Raw genomic sequence first — 19092 nt, forward strand, 5'->3', positions numbered from 1 at the left:
ATGGTATTAAGTTTCATTTTTTAGAAAAACTTGAGGAGGTGCAAACTCAATTAAAGAATACTATGTGTGTCCAGATTTTCAAAATTTTGTTTTTATTCAATATTGTTGAAACATTTTCTCTGACATATAAATAGTAGGCCAAACTAAAAAACGTTATAACAGAACTGATCCATTATTACCTTTCTTTCCCAGCCACAACTCTGTAAAATCTTGTTAAAATTTGATTCTGCTTCCTCCATAAAATCACTTAGATTTGATATGTATTCTTTCCTACTTTCTAGCTCACCTGGTGTGACCATTATGAACACTAATTACAGTTCTTCTATAAGTTTTGATTTGCTGATCTTACTTTCTTCTTTCTTGTCAGAAGAATCTGAATCTTCGCTTTCTGAATCACTTATCAATTCTCCTTGAAACACTCCAATATTCATTTCAACATGTTCATCATTCTCATTAATATTTTCAATATTAACCTTTCCTGGGTCTGACTCAGCTAAAACCTGCAATTTTTCGTTTTCACTTTGTAGCTGTGGTAGGAATGATTTCACTTTATCTAACAAATTTGATTGCACTTTAAAGGTTGTACTCTTTTTCCTCTGAGCTTCTGTTAATAAAGAAAATATAGCAGATGCACCAGGAATTTCTATCTGATTGTCATCAAACTCAATTTTCTTATCCTCAAGGTTACCAGGATCATTCATTGCTCTAAAAGAATGAAAAAAAAATAAATGCAATTAGTGTGCAGAGGCATTGTTTATGGGAGGGGGCAGTAATGTCACCCAAATCAGTTGGTAAACATGACCAACCAGTCAAACCATCATGTTTACTTATTACGGTATTTTCTTTGGGAGGAGAGACAAAATATCAGATAATGGATTTTGACAACAATATTTAAAAAAAATTCTAGATGCTCTAGTGGACTGAACTTGGGGGACTGAATAGGGGTAGGGATGGTCTCCCTATCCCCTTTTTGCAGTTAGGTAACGTAAGGCAATAAAGATCAAATTCATTTTAGTGTTCAGGTTAATTGGTCCAAAACAAGGCATTTTCAACCCATAAACAAAAGCTATTTCCGATATTTTTCATAATTTTATACAAAAGTAAAAATAAAATGAGAACTGATATTTTTAGGATTTACATTAACTGTCTCAATTTTCTTAACTTCAAAAGACATAATCATACTATTAACCAAGTCCATTGTTTCTTAACCTGTTTAACCCAAAAACGCCCTAAAAATAAAAAAATGAACTTTCACATGCATTGTTAGGGCCCCTTAAAATTTGATTTCCTATATTGAAATGATATAAAATGGAATCTGAAAATGGTACATATGTGAAACTACTTTTCTACTTTGCTTTTATTGTTATTGGGATATGACATAGCCTTAATAGCAAAGAATAAAGAATTGTTACAAGTTTTTGAACCTGGGGACCTGTCCTCTTCATTAATTTCACTGCCTTCTCATAAACACTTATTTTGAATGCTTATTTTATACATTGTCCACGAACACTTATTTTACTCAAAGTAGACTCACAAGGCAATTTATTCAACATTCCTATAACATTTCTGCATTTTATAATAGTTCTTAAAGCAAGAATCAGGAAAAATTCCTTGATCTATTTTTTAAAGAAATATACCATTGTTGACAGTACAAAACAGATGCAAACTTTTTAAGAGCTAAAGACAAAACATCCAATATGGGAAAAATATACAGATCATTTTCAAACATAGTGATCAACATAACATAGATAAGATGCCACAAATTGGATTGATGCAACATATAAAAATGCAAAATTTCTGTTATTTTATCTTTAGCATGTTGATTAGATGAGATTGGAGGCACATTATATGCACTGTTTGCCAAAGTGGGTTAGAGATTGAACATATTTGATCTGGCAAAAATGAACTTTGTGAATTAAAAAGCACATTAGGCATTTATGTTTCAGTTTAAGTGAGCCTTCCTCCAATATAAAATGATCATTGGTTTGAAAAAATCAGTCATGGTGAAAATAAACAAGAAAAATAATACAGATCTGAACTAACCCATCAAAAATACGATTTTCCATACTTTTCAAGACAGAGGACAGTCAACTTCAAGGCAAAGGTGTGGAACAATAAAAATATGCATGATAAGGTGTTAAAAGGTTTTGAACATTTCTTTAATTAGTTCCAACATTGTGTTTGAGGGACATCAGGCTCTTTTATAATTCTTACACAAAAACATTTTATAATTATAAATTACCATTGAGCTCAATCTAAATAAAAGTCACTATTTCTAAGTTAGTACCAGTTGAGAGAAACCAAAGAGTGATCAATGTTTAAACATTATACTGAGGGGCAAATCTGGAACTCAATGCCAGCCCAAATCCAGGATAATTGTGACAAAGGACTGCTAAGAAGTTATTTGAAAATCATCTGAAGGTTCAGATTTTTAGGAGACTAGTTTTGTACTTCTTAAGAGTGATCAATGTTTAAACATTATACTGAGGGGCAAATCTGGAACTCAATGCCAGCCCAAATCCAGGATAATTGTGACAAAGGACTGCTAAGAAGTTATTTGAAAATCATCTGAAGGTTCAGATTTTTAGGAGACTAGTTTTGTATTTCTTAAGAGTGATCAATGTTTAAACATTAAACTGAGGGGCAAATCTGGAACTCAATGCCAGCCCAAATCCAGGATAATGGTGAGAAAGGACTGCTAAGAAGTTATTTGAAAATCATCTGAAGGTTCAGATTTTTAAGAGACTAGTTTTGTATTTCTTTTAGTCTTAATAGGTTCTTTGTTGTCAAATGTTAGTACAAGGTGGCTTTTGTATCTGTTTGTGTACTATTTGCCACTAGTCATGTGTGCTGTTTGTCAAGCATGTATATTTCCCTAACTCAAAAGTTAGATTTTTTTTTTTTTTGAACTGAGGACGACTTGGCAGAGGTCCTTGTCAAAATAGACGACTTGGCAGAGGTCCTTGTCAAAATATTTATTTGATTTTAATCATCATATTTTACTACTGGCTGACAAAATTATCGTTTTCTCAACTATTTGATTTTTTTGATTAATTATATCTTTTCCTTTCTTGGTTTCTCACAAAATATTGAGTTTTAAATATTAAAGGAATGTGTTGATGTTTGTCTTAAGTTTAATATGGCTCTTTACTTTCCTTTGAAAAACTTCTTTTTTGGATATTTGTGTTGTAATTAATGTCTATTAAGGGCTTACTTTTGGTTTATTTCACTACCTTTATATATATATATATTTATAAAACTATAGTATAAATATATATATATATATATATATATATATATATATATATATATATATATATATATATATATATATATATATATATATCGCATTACTTTCAAAAGACCTATATATTCTAATTAAACAGTCTTTGTGATTCAGTGGTCATGCTTAAAGAATTGGAACAAAATTTGAACTTCAGTATAAAGAGCAAGATAATGACAAGGGGGACAACCCCCTCATATATGGACTAATAAATGGCCATTTTATATTTTAATGTTGCTCCTTACTTTCAGCTGAAAAAAACTAGTTTTTTTATTTAATTATACATTTGGGCTACTCATTCTTGCAATGGTACAAACTTCTATAAAGATAGATATGGTATAATATTATATATAAAAATATAAAACTATGTATTTCTTATAACAATAAATTTTTACTAATTTTGATTTCCTCTCTGAAAACTTGCAAGAGAACTTCAACAGAGGCAATAATGGAAGTGTTTTCAAACAAAATGAAGGAGTAAGGGTTATTGTGCAGGTGTTTGGCCAAGGCAGAATCAAAATTCTTGGGCCTTTGGTGCAAACTATAAATTTATCAATTGAATATGTGTGTTCCAACAACCCCTTCTCCCAATTGTTGGTGTTTTACCAATATAAAAGATGTAGAAATGTTACACACCCCTTAAAATTTGAAAACTAGTATTTTTTAAATTTCTAGATCTCTTTCATAGGGTGGTATCCAGGAAATTCTCAGGGGGGAAGGGGTATTAAATATTTTTTTGAGAAAGGTTTATAAAAAAAAAACTTTATGAAACACATGAAAGACTTGTTTATATTCATTTTGTTACATTTCTACAAGTCAGAGAAAGGTTTCATACCCTCTAGCCCCCCTGAATACAGCTTGTTTTTCCTAAACTATTTGAACTTAAGGTGGATCTCCGAGGTTTGAAGCCAATGCTATTTTCCTATAGCAGTGAAATGCGTATTAACAACAGACACGAGCAGATTCTTTGATGAAAAAATTACTGTGGCTTCATTGAAAGCTTTGACATGAATAGGCCGAACAAATTTGCATTTTTTTTCTTTAGAGCTTCATAAAAAATTAATTAGTGGGGACACCTCTAATTTTTAAAAGTAGCAATAAAATTACTTTTAGAAGACGTAGAGAATTGTAAAGTAGCTCTTCATTTGCCACAAGATTTCAAAAATTTTGGCCGTGAATTTTTTTTTTTATTATCATCAGTTTCCTTTAAAATTTGCCATTTAAGATATTCTTCCTTCACTGTTTAAAAGGGTTGTACTAATCATATAGCCTTGATTTTTGTGTCGTTTTGTAGATCTTATACCGACAAATAATCCCAAAGATTGTTAAGTTTGTAGTTATAACAGATGATTTTTAGTAATAATTCTTAGTATTCAAGATTTCCTCCTTTCTCATTGGCTTAAGCACTCCTTGAGGGGTTTGCCAGAATATCATTAAGAATGTTGACATCTCCTTAGCATTAAGACCAGATTTAAAAGGAAGTTGAAAACATGTATAATTGGCAATAACACCTTGAGGCAATATCATTTTAACACCATACGAATTGGAATTTGTTAGGTTACAAAGCAGATAACAGTTTGGCTTTACAAGTAAAGAAGCACCGATTGTAGGCCTATAAAATGTATGAACATTATTTTTAAAAAGAATATTATTCTTAAAAACACATCATTTTAAACATTATTGGCCTTTAAAAGTAAAGAAACACTGATTGTAGACCTATAAAATGTATGAACATTATTTTTAAAAAAGAACATTATTCTTAAAAACACATTATTTTAAACATTATTGGCCTTTAAAACTAAAGAAACACTGATTGTAGGCCTATAAAACGTATGAACATTATTTTTAAAAAGAACATTATTCTTAAAAACACATTATTTTAAACATTATTGGCCTTTAAAAGTAAAGAAACATCGATTGTAGGCCTATAAAATGTATGAATATTATTTTTAAAAAGAACGTTATTCTTTAAAACACATTATTTTAGACATTATTGGCTCTTAAAAGTAAAGAAACGCCGATTGTAGGCCTATAAAATATACGAACATTATTTTTTTAAATCTAAAGTTGTAGGATATTCGTCCATTTTAGTTCCATGGGATCTCATTTTATTCCTAATAGTGCCGTATCTTAGAATATTTTGGTTTTTCCCCATCATCTCATATAGTTGATGATTTATAAGCTCGTTCATAAATGACTGATTACCCCGGTTTGGAATGGATCCATATGGAGAGCTCATATCATATGATATGAGCTCTAGCAAAATTCTAAGAATCAATAGATTGCTTTAAAAGGAAAATCAGAGGCTTAATGCTGGTCGGGATTTAAAATAAGAGCTTTGAGATACAAGGTACTTCTAAATATCAGAATTCATTAAGATCCGATCGCCCACTCGTAAGTTAAAAATACCTCAATTTTTCAAATTTTTCCTCTCCCTTCAGCCCTCAAGATGGTCGAATCGGGGAAAACAACTGTAACAAGTCAATTAGTGCAGCTCCCTGACATGCCTACCAATTTTTATCGTCCTAGCGCGTCCAGAGGCACTAAACTCACCAAAGCACTGAACCACACAACCTAACTCCCCCAAAGAAAACGGATCCAGTCCAGTTACGTCAATTACGTATCTACGCCGTTTATAAGCGTTTTCCAAGAATTCCAGTTTCCCCCTCCAATTCCCCCTCAATGTCAAAAGATCTAGTCGGGATTTGAAAGAAGAGCTCTGAGACCTGAGTTTCTTCTAATTATAAAATTTTATTAAGGTCTGGTCACCCATTCTTAAGTTAAAAAAACCTCAATTTTTTTAATTTTTCCAAATTAACTGCTTCTAGCTCCCTCAAAGAGAACGGATCCGTACCAGTAATGCCGGTCCCCCCCCTAATAAAACACTGAATATGGTAGGGATTTAAAATGAGAGATCTGAGTTTCGAGGTCCTTCTAAATATGAAATTTCATAAAGGTACGATCACTCTTTCATAAGTTAAAATACCTAATTTTTTCTATTTTTTAGAATTAACCCTCCCTCCCCAACTCCCCCAAACAGAACAGATCTGTTCCAGTTATGTCAATCCCGTTTCTAGGACCTGTACTTAGTTTTACCACCAAGTTTCATCCCGACCCCTGTGCTCTAAGCATTTTCCAAGATTTTAGGTCCCCCCCCCAACTTCCTCTTCACCGGATCCGGTTGGGATTTAAAATAAGAGCTCTGAGACGTGATATCCTTCCAAATATCAAATTTCTATAAGATCCAATCTCTCCTTCGTCACTCTAAAATACCTTATTTTTTTAATTTTTCAGAATTAACAATCCTCCTCCCAACTCCCCCAAAGAGAGCAGATCCGTTCCAGTTATGTCAATCTCATATCTAGGACTTAAGATTATTTTTACCACCAGGTTTCATCCCGATCCCTCCACTCTAAGCTTTTTCCATGATTTTAGGTTCCTCCTCCCATCTCTCCCCCAATGTCACCGGATCCGGTCGGAATTTAAAATAAGAGCTATGAGACACGATATCCTTCCAAACATCAAATTTCATCGGGGTCTGATGACTCTTTCCTAAGTTAAAAATACCCAAGTTAAAAATACCTCATTTTTTCTATTTTTCAGAATTACCCCCCCCCCCCAACTCCCCCAAAGAGAGCGGATCCGTTCTAGTTATATCAATCGCGTATCTATGACTTGTGCTTACTTTTCCCATCAGGTTTCATCCTGATCCCTCGACTCTAAGCGTTTTCCAAGATTTTAGGTTCCCCCCTCAATTCCCCCAATATCACCGAATCCAGTTGGGATTTGAAATAAGAGCTCTGAGACGCAACATTTTTCCAAACACCAAATTTCGTTAAGATACCGTCACCCATTCGTCAGTTAAAAATATTTCATTTTTCTGTTAACCGAAATTTTTCTGAAATATTACCGGCCCCCGAAAAAATATTATTTTTCCGAATTAACCAGCCCCCATCCCCTCCAGATGGTCATATCTGGAAAATGACTATTTCCAATTTAATCTGGTCCGCTCCCTGATACGCCTGCCAAATTTAGCTGTCTTAGCTTACCTGGAAGTGCCTAAAGTAGCAACTACATCTCAACGTAATTAGAGTTTATTTATCAAAATGGTTTGGACTTCGACAGAATGCTGAAATTCCTCAAATAGAATTTACTTACTAATATTTATATGCTATTCACCAACACTAATAGTTAACCTATAATAGTCTACTATTCAAACAACCCTAATAGGTTAAGGTTAACAATACTGCTACTAATACATTATGACCCCTTGACAATCTCTATACTATTCGCATGTCAATGAAAAATCCACTTTCAATATTCACTTTCAGTGTCGGACCAAGTAATTTTCTCACATCCACTGTCTTCTGGTTCATTCCGCGATTTGTTGCAGCCCGGACTAAGGCAGGCTCTCTAAGTGGCATGTTCCTAATCAATCGCGAGTCTAATATCTCCGGAAGTAAACAATCGCTCCAAAACTCCTGAAGCTTTGGTAATATGGACAAAAAATACTCTTTTGATCTCGGAATAGTTAAAATTTCCACATCATGCTCATGGTGATATACCACCAAGTGACATTCTTCTTGATTGGTGATTTCTAGCTGACCTTGAATTTGAGCATAGTATTTGTGATTTTTCTTTAACTCCAATTTTGAATTGTGCGACCATAGGAAAAAGTTCTTTACCAATCCTTTTTGGGATGCCACTTCCCTTATGGTCATTCCTCTGGGAATATTATGGACAGTCTTCACTTCAACTGGTGTGCCGTTTTCTAAGCGACCATCAAGAGAAGCTCCAAGAAACTGGATATTTGGATGAATGAGTAGTCCCATTTGATCTCCTTTTATTAATGATACTCCCTCTCTCTGCTCGTACGCCGTCAGTGCAATAGCCTCCAGTTGAATTCCCCTAAGCATTGGAATAGATCTGAAATTAGAATTAATTCGGATATTCTTGACTATGGGTGCGGTTGGAGTATTTTTTTTTGCGAGAAGCTATTCTATGAAAATAAGTGGCAGTAATCCTTTTGCTCCTCTCAAATATCCAGTTATCATTTTGCCCCTTTGTGTTTACGTAGATCTCCTGCAGTTTGGCTCCATCCAGATTCATATTTTTTGCAACATAATCAGCCTTTGCGATTTCAAATTCCTCTGGATTCATATCAGGCTTGTTGCAATTTGGTCCGTAATTTTGATCGCCTTTAGGCAAACTCTGATTCTCTTTCTTTTTGGCCAGATATCTCCCACCCATGGTTGCGTAATATCTTTTCTGATTTGTTTTTATCCGTTTCCGAAGATTAGAAGTTTTCACCGTGTATTCTTTTGTTATTTTGCAAGGACTGTAGCCAAATGTTTTTTTCCATGTAGAAGATTGCCATTTCGGGCCCAAGGAGTAGGATAGGCTTGCTCCACTTATCCTAGCATGGTATGACCAACGTTTCGAGCGGCTTATTTGTTTTCCGCCGACGAATTTCACTGCAACAGACATATAATTCTCGGCAAGATTGGTCGTTGCATCGTTTCTTAATAAGTCCGCTTTTTTACAAATATTTTCCACGCCAGCTTTTATATCCTCCAAAATAGTTTTCGGAAGGTTATTATAGCGGTTCTCCACAGTTTCTAAGACCCCATTCTTTTTGGCACAGCCAGAATCACACTGTTTATGATTACCAAACACATGCTCTGGGCCTCTTCGTAAGAGTTGTCTTAGATTTTCGGCAGACCCACCATCAGCCGAGTTTTTTTTATTGCACCTCGTAGATTTTTGGTTAGCTTTAGAATTATGTCATTTGAAAGAAATTTGCTGTGCATCCCTTTTTTTGTCTTCACAACATTATGGAGGTATTTTGTATAGTTCTTGGTCACGTGATTCGCACATTCTTCTTTTTGGATATATGATCCGTATGAAACACTTTGTCTTAGCTTGTAAAAAACACTAGAATCGCCGTCTCCGATGTATTGTAAATACTGAAGGTTATGCATGGCTTTACTTTGGCGAAGACCTTCAACAAGAATGTCGGTTTCCATGCTCTTTGAGGGACCATTGTAGTTCATAAAGCAAACATGATCTTTCACTTTCTGGTTTGCCTTCTTTGAGCTGAAGCAGAGGTAACAATATTTATTTCTTATTCCTACATATAATAATTTTTTCGTAAAGGCATCAATGATTACCCCAACACAACCTTTTGCAGTATAATCGTGTCCTTTGCTGCGTTTATTCCAGCCACCATCACAGATGACCTTAGTCCAGAAAAAATCGTTGATAAACCTGTCCTCATGAATGGCTAATTTCAGGGATTCACGACCATTTTCTTCTAAGACATCTGATAGTGCATCCATCCATGCGTTACCAACTAAGCGTTCTAAATTCATAAACGTTTTCGGATTCATATTTTTTATTCCCAATACACTTAATAATTCGTTCAAAGATGCGTAGCCTCCTCCGGTCCCTATGATACCCCATACAGCTTTCACGTTCACGTTGCCTCGTAAATTGCTGATCTTCTCTTTTTTGTTACCTAATATCTGTTCACTGAAATTTGTTAGGTATTCTTTTACAGTAGTGAGGGGGGCTTCCGGCTCACCTTCTACTCGCTTTGTCCAGCCACAGTCTTGGCAGATAATGACGAGCTTTGTTTGGAGTCCAGTGTTTTTAATTTCTTTCACGCAAAGCTTTGATTTCCCGTCCTTGCAATTGAACTGATGTTTTTTGCTTCTATAAACTCACTAAGCAGATGACGCAAGTTGACTATACAATTTACATCTGGAATTCCAGACAAATCGATTCCAAAGTGTTCTCCTGGCGAACCAAAATCGCAAGAGCTACCAGATGGCGCATTTTTACTAACCGTAGAATCATCTATAATAGTTAAAGCCGGATTCGGAGTTTCGGAAAGCCTGGAACAATTTGGAGACACTGGAAATTTTTCTTGTTCTGGTAAACTTTCTTGTTCGGGCAAGTTTTTCTTCCTGAAAAAAAAACAAGAGCTAAGAGCTCATATGGCACTTATGACGAGGTCGGAAGAGCCAAGAGCTCATATGGTATGAGCTCTAGCCAAATTCTAAGAATCAATGGATTGATTGAAAAGGAAAATCAGATAATTAATGCCGGTCGGGATTTAAAATAAGAGCTCTAAGACACCAGGTCCTTCTAAACATCAAATTTCCTTAAGATCTGATCACTCACCGGTAAGTTAAACATACCTCATTTTTTTAATTTTTCCTCTCCCTTCAGCCCCCCAGATGGTCAAATCGGGGAAAACGACTTTATCAAGTCAGTTTGTGCAGGTCCCTGACATGCCTGCCAATCTTTATTGTCCTAGCACGTCCAGAAGCACCGAACTCGCCAAAGCACTAGACCCCCCTAACTCCCCCAAAGAGAGCGGATCCAGTCCGGTTACGTCAATCACTTATCTACGATATTTGTTTATTCTACCCACCAAGTTTCATCCCGATCTCTTCACTCTAATCATTTTCCAAGATTTTCGGTTTCCCCCTCCAACTCCGCCTACTGTCACTGGATCTGGTCGGGATTCGTAATAAGAGTGCTGAAGCACAAGATCCTTCTAAATATCAAGTTTCATTAAGATCTGATCACCAGTTCATAAATTACAAATACCTCATTTTTCTAATTTTTCAGAATTACCCTCCCCCCAACTCTCCCAAAGAGTGAGGATCCGGTCCAGTTATGTCAGTCACATATCTTGGATGTGTGCTTATTCTTCCCACCACTCTAAGCGTTTTCCAAGATTTCCGCCCCCCCCCCACAACTCCTCCCAATGAAACTGGATTCAGCCAGATCTAAAATAAAAGATCTGAGTTGCAAGATCCTTCTAAATATGAGATTTCATTAAGATTCGATCACTCCTTCGTAACTTAAAAATACCTCATTTTTTCGAATTAACCGTCCAATGATCCAATGACCCAAATTCATTGAACAAAGAAGGTATTGAACTGATAATCAGCCAGGTTTATGATTCAATCGCGCTCGAGTTTAATCCAAAGTTTGCAAAATTGAGCAGGCTCGTGTTAGTCTGAGATTTCAAATTGAGAATTTGGAGGAGAGAATCGGTCGAATAGAAAAAAAGCTTGATAATTATGATCAGGAGTCCATGCTTGATAGCCTTGTATTTCATGGGGTAAAGTAGTTACCTGATGTAGACACTCATACGACAATATCTAACATTATAAATAGCAAAATGTCTGTGCTGGGCCCTTTACTTTATTCAGTTTATGTGAACAAGATGCGCGTTTATCTAAAGGATACATATATTGCTAACAGTATTTGCTAAATCCGCAGATGATTTAATAGTAAAAGCTCATATTACTCTCAAAAGATTAGAGATGTTTAAGTTTGCTGTGTGTGAATGTAAAGAAAAATTCTTACTGACATTCTGTAGAGTGGGTGATTCTGTTGATGTAAGTAGTAAAGTTCTATTAGGTGAAAAGCCTATTTTACAAGTTAAATCACTGCGGTACCTCGGCTTCCATATTGATTCAAATCTATCGTGGAAGCATCATAGCGACATTATCTCCACCAAAGTTGCACGTGGAGTTGGCATCCTCAAAAGATTGAAGCATATTCTGCCGGAATGTACTCTTTGCACGATATATTTTGCTATAATCTACCCATATATCATACGGATGTTTAGTCTGGAGAAGCAATTTTTATGTTAATTACAAGCTAAATGGCTTTCTCATAGTTTTGATCGGACGATTTCGCTAAAAAAAAAGGGGGGTGGGAGAGGAGGCCTAGTTACCTCCCAATTTTTGGTTACTTAAAAAGACAACTAGATTTGTTTTATTTTTTTTACAAACGTTTTTGTTAGTAACAAACATACGTACCTTACGAATTAACTTATGGAACAAACTTATATATTTGTGTATTTTTATTACGTATATGAGGGGTTTGCCCCCTCGTTTTTTACACTAAAGCTTGAATTTTGTCCCGAATCTTTCAGAATGACCCTTGAATCACAAAGGCCGTAGAATAACTAATTGAAGTTACTAAAAATACTTTAGCGTAAAGAGCAAGGTATTGTGGAAGAGACAAACCCCCTTATTTAAGTAATATTTTATGCTCGTCTTAAGTTTTAATGTTGATCATTACTTCCATTTGAAAAAAAAATATTTTATCATTTTCTTTTTATAAATGATGCTAGAAAATCCTGTGACCCCTTCATGGAAATTCTCTTCCCTCATGAAAAATTCCTCCATGGAAAGATCCTCCCACATAACCTGCCCCCCGCCCCACCCTAACCCCAACACAAAAAAGTCCCCCTGAAAACGTCTGTACACTTCATAATTAACCACTACTATGTGTAAACAATGGTCTAAGTTTATAAGTTGCCGCCCCTCCCCCGGGAACTGAGGTGGATTTAGTCATCCCCAAAGACATATTTATTAGATTTTTGACTGAGTTAAACAGAATGGTTATCTCAAAATTTTGATCCGGTGACCTTGGAGAAAACTGTGCGTTGGAGGGGGCCTCGGTGCCCTCCAGTTTTTCGGTCACTTAAAAGGACACTAGAACTTTCAATTTACGTTAGAATGAACCCTCTTGCGACATTCTAGGACAACTAGGTCGATACAATCACACCTGAGGAAAAAAACAGCAAAGAAAAACAAAAAATACGCACCCGTTATCTGTCTTCTGGCAAAAATACAATATTCCACCTTTTTTATGATAGGGGCTTGAAACTTCTACAGTAGGGTTCTCGGATATGCTGAATCTGATGGTGTGATTTTGTTAAGATTATGTGACTTTTAGAGGGTATTGCCGCCTATTTTCTAAAATAAGGCACATTTTCTCAGGCTCGTAACTTTTGACCAGTAAGACTAAACTTGATGAAACTTATATATTTAAAATCAGCATTAAAATGCAATTCTTTTGATCTAACAATTTGTATCAAAACTTCGTTTTTTAGAGTTTTGGTTACTATTGCCCTTTGCTCCTTACTACAGTTCGTTACCATGAACTGTTTGAAAATGTAACTTGTACATGAATAAAAGTAATATAATCTACAATAACGTTGGAATAGAACTTACCAGTGTCTCAGGTTTTCCCATCCTTTATTTGTTCTTATTTTTTTTCTGCCCATTGTGAAAATTCAAATGCTAAACTGTTATCTGACTTGTAACCAACCAAATTTCAATGGTGAGCTGTTACCAATTAGACATGTGAAAAAAATTTAAATTCCCTTTAAATCCGGTCATAATATTCAACAGTATTTAAATATTCTGGTACAACCCTCAAGAGAGCAATTAAGCCAATGAGAAAGGAGAAAATCTCGTTGCATATTTCAATGCTATAGGAAATAGAATTTGCTTCAAACCTCGGAGATCCACCTTAAAGGGAAAAATTGTAGTAGTTTTCTCATAACCTCATTAAAATAAACAATCTCCTCAATATATGAACTCCACATTAATTACTCTTTTGAATACCAGATGACACAGATGACACAAGTGACATAACAATTCCCCCGGGAGCTGAAACAACTTTCTGGGATCTGAAAGGAGCTTTTGATGAAGTTGTAAGGTATTTTAGCATTCTTATTTTTAATATATTTGTGAAAAATTTGTAATGACAGAAATATCATTAAAGACTGCTAAGAAATCTGTAAGTTGTTCATAAGTCTTCTTTGTGTTTGTTGAATCAAGAGGTCCTGTCTAAGACAGTGTCAAATCACAAAATTTAGAGGGGTGTAAAATGCATTTTGAAAATATAGTGGGCGGGGGGGGGAAACTTGTCATTCTGTTTCAAAGAAAACACAAATGAAGGCATTTTCAATGAAAAAATTTAAAAAAATCAGTGGGGGAGTATGGGACAGTTCCCTTGTCCCTTCTGTAATTGATGCCACTGGTCTCAGATTTCTGTTTTGCCTCTCTTTGGGTTTCTAAAAATCATTATTGGGACTTCTTGATCAAATGGACTTTCTCTACACTGTTATGATTTAAAAAACAGATGTTATTGACACACTTAACATTGAAACTACCAAAGCCATAACCTGGGGGTTGGCTACCAAGTTTCAACCCTACCCAAAAAATTTTTTTGACACATAGAAAGTAACAAAATACATATAAACAAATTGTACCTTTGTTTAGTACTTTTTTTCACCCCCCAACAAAAACTTGCAAATGCTGTTGAACACACAAGAAATCTGAATAAATAAAAACAAACCTGAAAAGCCAAGAAGAGACAACAAAAAAAGATTTAACTAAGCAAGAACAGAAGACTTGCAGGGTTGCCATATAATAAAAACTAATTCTTGAATAACAAAATTGTTGAAGTTTTTCTTTGAGCAACTGCCCTGTTGTAGCACCATAGCAATCACATATAGCTGGCACGTTTGATATTAGGCCTATATCAATGTGACAAAAATTAAAAAAGCCTCTTCTTTCATGAATGAATAGGCTATTGAAAGTTTCTATAGATTAACATAAAAAAATTATAGGCTATTGTAAAAATAATTATAAGAAGAACTACTAAAGATAACCTTCACGTAATCATAATTGGGAGTGAGAGGCCCCTTAGGTTAAATTTTCTCAACTTTATTCACCCCTGTTTAAAGGCCTTTAGATAAAACACATCAAAACATTGTTATCTATACTTGACCAAAGGGTTTGTTTAAATGCCCACATTCCAGTCTGAACTATACCATAAAAGGTAATAATTTTGTTCAAAGGTGGATGTTATAATTATGGAATATAGCCTAGTAGCATAAAAAACAGTGAAAAGTTTACTTTTTTTAAGGTAAGCAAGGATTTACACCTTTAATAGTAATATAGAATCAAATTTGACCAAAATATAAGCGTTAATGCACAAAAGGCTGCATTATATAGAGGAGGGAGAGGGGTATAGATAGGGATCTCAAAATAAGTTCCCAGGATGTACTTTTTTTCTGTAGACCTGTCCCTGAGAATTTCAATTCCCTAGCTCAGCAACTTTCCAAGATAGCAAGAAGTCAATCAACTAGAATTTTACCAAAAAATTGCTTATGTAATCTACATGAGCATTAACCTATGAAACTTAATTAGTCTAGATTTCAAAACATCAAACAGCCAAGCCTAGATGTTTTCATTGAACAAAGTTCAATTACTCTGTGGAAACATTCATCTAGATTCTGGAAAATTGTTTGCATTTTATTTTGTTAACGAAGCTTCTCGACCACTAATAGTACTAAGGTCCTTGTGTTAGAATAAACACTCACCATGCCTCCTGCAAAATATTTAAAAGGAATTGCGGCCTATTCATGGTTGCCGATTGGCATTGTGACAACCATGCGAAAAGACCGAATTTTCTATTCTAAAAACTCGGTTGCCAGCACTGCAGAGGTAATATACAGTAGCGAAATGTTTCCCCAAACATGACACACACTTCATAGCACGTGAGTAGGCAATTTGACACACCGTAAGAGCAATACGTCAGTAAAATTAGATACATAGAACCATAGTTTCAGTTGCTTCTTGGTTTTCCATCAAAAACATCTATTATTTCGCGTGCGTGAAGGCGGAGTCATTAACCTTGTTGGGTTTTGGATGCCTGTCAATAATTTTTAATGGAGAGTAAAGGAATTTTTGCTGCTATATATTGCCTTTACTTCGTTTGCTAAGCTGAGACTCTAAGCATATAGGCTTATTTGGATTAGGACGCTTCTTCACCAACAAGCCCAGTTGACTTAACTCCTTTAATGAGTCAAGTAAACTTCACTGGGGTCGGTACAGACCGATGATACCGGCTTTTTAGGATTGACAAATGACAGACAAATTACCTGGACTCATATGTAAACAAGCGACTTAAGCCAATTAAGACCCCAAAAAATTTTGCTTTTTAATGGGAACCCGTCACTGGCCCAATGAATGGCTCAGTGGCATAGTGAAACATATAATAAGGGAAACATTAATTGATCCCTTAAATCAATGAATATAATTTATCATTCAATACTTCCACTGCATGATTTCGCTCTATTTCATAACTTTAAACATTTCAATTCTATGCAGGGGCGACTCGAAGGACGAGTCCAGGGGGGGGGAGATCCCATCAATCAAAAGACTCCTAGGTCACATTATACAACTTGTTAAAATTTATTATAATTGACCTATTGTCTTTTATACTTATACACGGAGACAAACAAAAAATTAAAACATAACAATTCATATGTAACTAAGGACAGCTGTGTTTGTATTTGCATGTTCTTTAAAGTGGATCACCGCGGGATAACTTTGTTTAAGCCAGTGGTATTGGTAAGGTTTTCTCGTTCGCCAACAACATAATGAATCTAGTAAAATATCCACCACGGCAGTTCTCAGCAAATTCTTAACAAACTTGAGCATGCTAAATGGTTTTTTTGACAACACCAACTACAACATTTGATGTTGCAGCCAATCTGCAAATGCGATTGGCTTGCTTAAGCAGGTGTGCCAGAAATTTTCTTCACCAAGGACTTCTCTGAAGCAATTAGTGCGGTCACAAAACTGAAACAGAGCTTTATGCTCTATATGAAATTAAATAAAAAAAACAAGTTTTTTTAATGGAAAGTAAGGAGTGACATTAAAACTTAAAACGAACAAAAATTACTTCGTATATGAAAGGAGATGCTTCCTCATCAACGTCCTGCTCTTTACGCTAAAGTTTGACTCTTTCTCTTAACTTTACTTTTTAAAACAGTAAAAAACTTTAGCGTAAAGAGCGGGACGTTGATGAGGAAGCATCTCCTTTCATATACGAAGTAATTTCTGTTCATTTTAAGTTTTAATGTCACTCATTACTTTCCGTTAAAAAAACGTGTTTTTTTTATTTAATTTCTGAACGTTTTTGAATCAATGCATGTTTTAATTTTGGCTCTCCACAGATGAATAATTAAAACGAAATTTGCATTTTTTTTTTTGCTAAATGGCTTTCTCATATTTTTGATCTAATGATTATGACAAAAAAGGGAGCGGGGCAGGAGGCCTAGTTGCTTTCCGATTTTTGGTTACTTAAAAAGGCAACTAGAACTTTTAATTTTTATACGAATGTTTTTATTAGTAAAAGATATACTTAACTTAAAAATTAGCTTACGTAGCGAACTTCTGTATTCTCATGTTTTTGTTACGTATACAAAGGGGTTCAGCCCCTCGTCAGAACCTCGCTCTTTACACTAAAGCTTAAATTTTGTTCCAATTTCTTAAGAATGACCCCTGAATCACAAAAGCCGTAGGATAAATAGTTGAAATTACTAAAAATACATTAGCTTCAAAAAGAGCGAGGTATTAGGAGGAGATGAGCCCAGGATATGCGTATTAATTTCTGTTCGTTTTAAATTTTAATGCTTCTCCTTACTTTCAGTTGAAATCTTTTTTTCATATTTATTTTTTAATTGTATTTTTTTTTTAAATAATGCTAGGTAATCCTGCACTCCCTTCAAGAAAATTTTATTCCCCCATGACAAAGTCCTCCAAGAAAAGTTCCCCCAACATATCCCCCTCTTCTCAACTCCTCCACCCAGCCTAAAAATCCCCCTGAAAACATATGTACACTTCAAAATAACCATTACTATATGTAAGCACTATTCAAAGTTTGTAACTTGTGGCCCCTTCCACGGGGACTGTGGGGGAGTAAGTCGTCCTCAAAGACATAGTTATAAGGTTTATTAACTACGCTTAATAAAATGGCCATCTCAGAATTTTGATCTGGTGACTTTGGGAAAATAATTAGCGTGGGTTAGCGTGGGAAGGGGCCTAGGTGCCCTCGAATTTTTTTGGTCACTTAAAAAGGGCACTAGAACTTTCAATTTCAGTTAGAATGAGCCCTCTCGCAGGATTCTATGACCACTGGGTCGACATGATCACCCCTCAAAAAAAAAACAACAAACAAACAAATAAACACGCATCCGTGATCTGCCTTCTGGCAAAAAATACAAAATTCCACATTTTTGTAGATAGGAGCTTAAAACTTGTACAGTAGGGTTTTCTGAAACACTGAATCTGATGGTGTGATTTTTGTTAAGATTCTATGACTTTTAGGGGGCGTTTTCCCCTATTTTCTAAAATAAGGCAAATTTTCTCAGGCTCGTAACTTTTGATGGGTAAAACTAAACTTGATTAAAATTATATATTTAAAATCAGCATTAAAATTTGATTCTTTAGATGTAGCTATTGGTATCAAAATTTCATTTTTTAGAGTTTTGGTTACTATTGAGCCGGGTCACTCCTTACTACAGTTCGTTACCACGAACTGTTTGAAACAGTTGCATCTGGAGGTCTTTCTCGGTTTTGAAAAAAAAAAATGTTGGTACTAGGTCAATATCTGCAACTGAAACCCTTTTTTTAAAAGAGGTAAAAGTTAGGATCAAAACAGCTAAAAATTGACAAGGCAAGATTTGAGATTATTTCCCATCATCATAGTCAACCTTTCAAGCAGGATTCAAAAATATTGTCAATATAACTGATACCTTGAGATCCTGGTTTGGATCTGATCTCGGCTGTTAAAACCAGATGGAATTGGTCACCGACGATGATATCTGGCGAAATCTGCCTCTGGATCGACTTCTTCCATTCTGACAAACACTTTTGCACTGTAAATGAAATTGTTTATTTCATCCTCCGATGTTATTTGAAAAGTTTCTTCATAGCTTCAAGTACCTTGATTGTGTTGATGATGTTGATCTCCTGTTCTTTAAGTTTTTCTGTTGCTATACCGATCTTGTATATGATATTTTTTTATATAAAAATGAGGCAAGCGGTAAATTTTAAGCTTAGAATTTTTTTAGGAAGCCGCAAGCTTTGCCTTAGACTTCTCATCGGTGTTCTTTATCTGTTTTGCTTCGTTAA

General features: G+C 35.0%; 2 protein-coding genes across 3 annotated transcripts in view; both read right to left on the minus strand.

Annotated features, from left to right (window-relative positions):
• Positions 1 to 390, minus strand: part of LOC136042677 (uncharacterized) — a gene marked incomplete at its 3' end in the record, with an annotated part of 19799 nt that extends 19409 nt beyond the window's left edge. For both annotated transcript variants that reach the window (XM_065727638.1, XM_065727637.1), the window contains 1 exon segment: positions 180 to 390. In XM_065727638.1, coding sequence (XP_065583710.1) covers positions 180 to 299 — 120 coding nt within the window.
• On the minus strand, positions 180 to 15481 carry LOC136042678 (NOP protein chaperone 1-like). The gene is made up of 2 exons (XM_065727639.1): positions 15381 to 15481; positions 180 to 705 (listed from the first exon to the last, which is right to left on the minus strand). Exons 1-2 carry the CDS (start codon positions 15395 to 15397, stop codon positions 312 to 314), a joined length of 411 nt encoding a protein of 136 aa, XP_065583711.1. The 5' UTR covers positions 15398 to 15481; the 3' UTR covers positions 180 to 311.
• Between the last annotated feature and the right edge of the window lie 3611 nt (positions 15482 to 19092).

Source organism: Artemia franciscana, unplaced genomic scaffold (genome assembly GCF_032884065.1).
Source record: "Artemia franciscana unplaced genomic scaffold, ASM3288406v1 Scaffold_1715, whole genome shotgun sequence".
Classification (NCBI taxonomy): Eukaryota; Metazoa; Arthropoda; class Branchiopoda; order Anostraca; family Artemiidae; genus Artemia; species Artemia franciscana.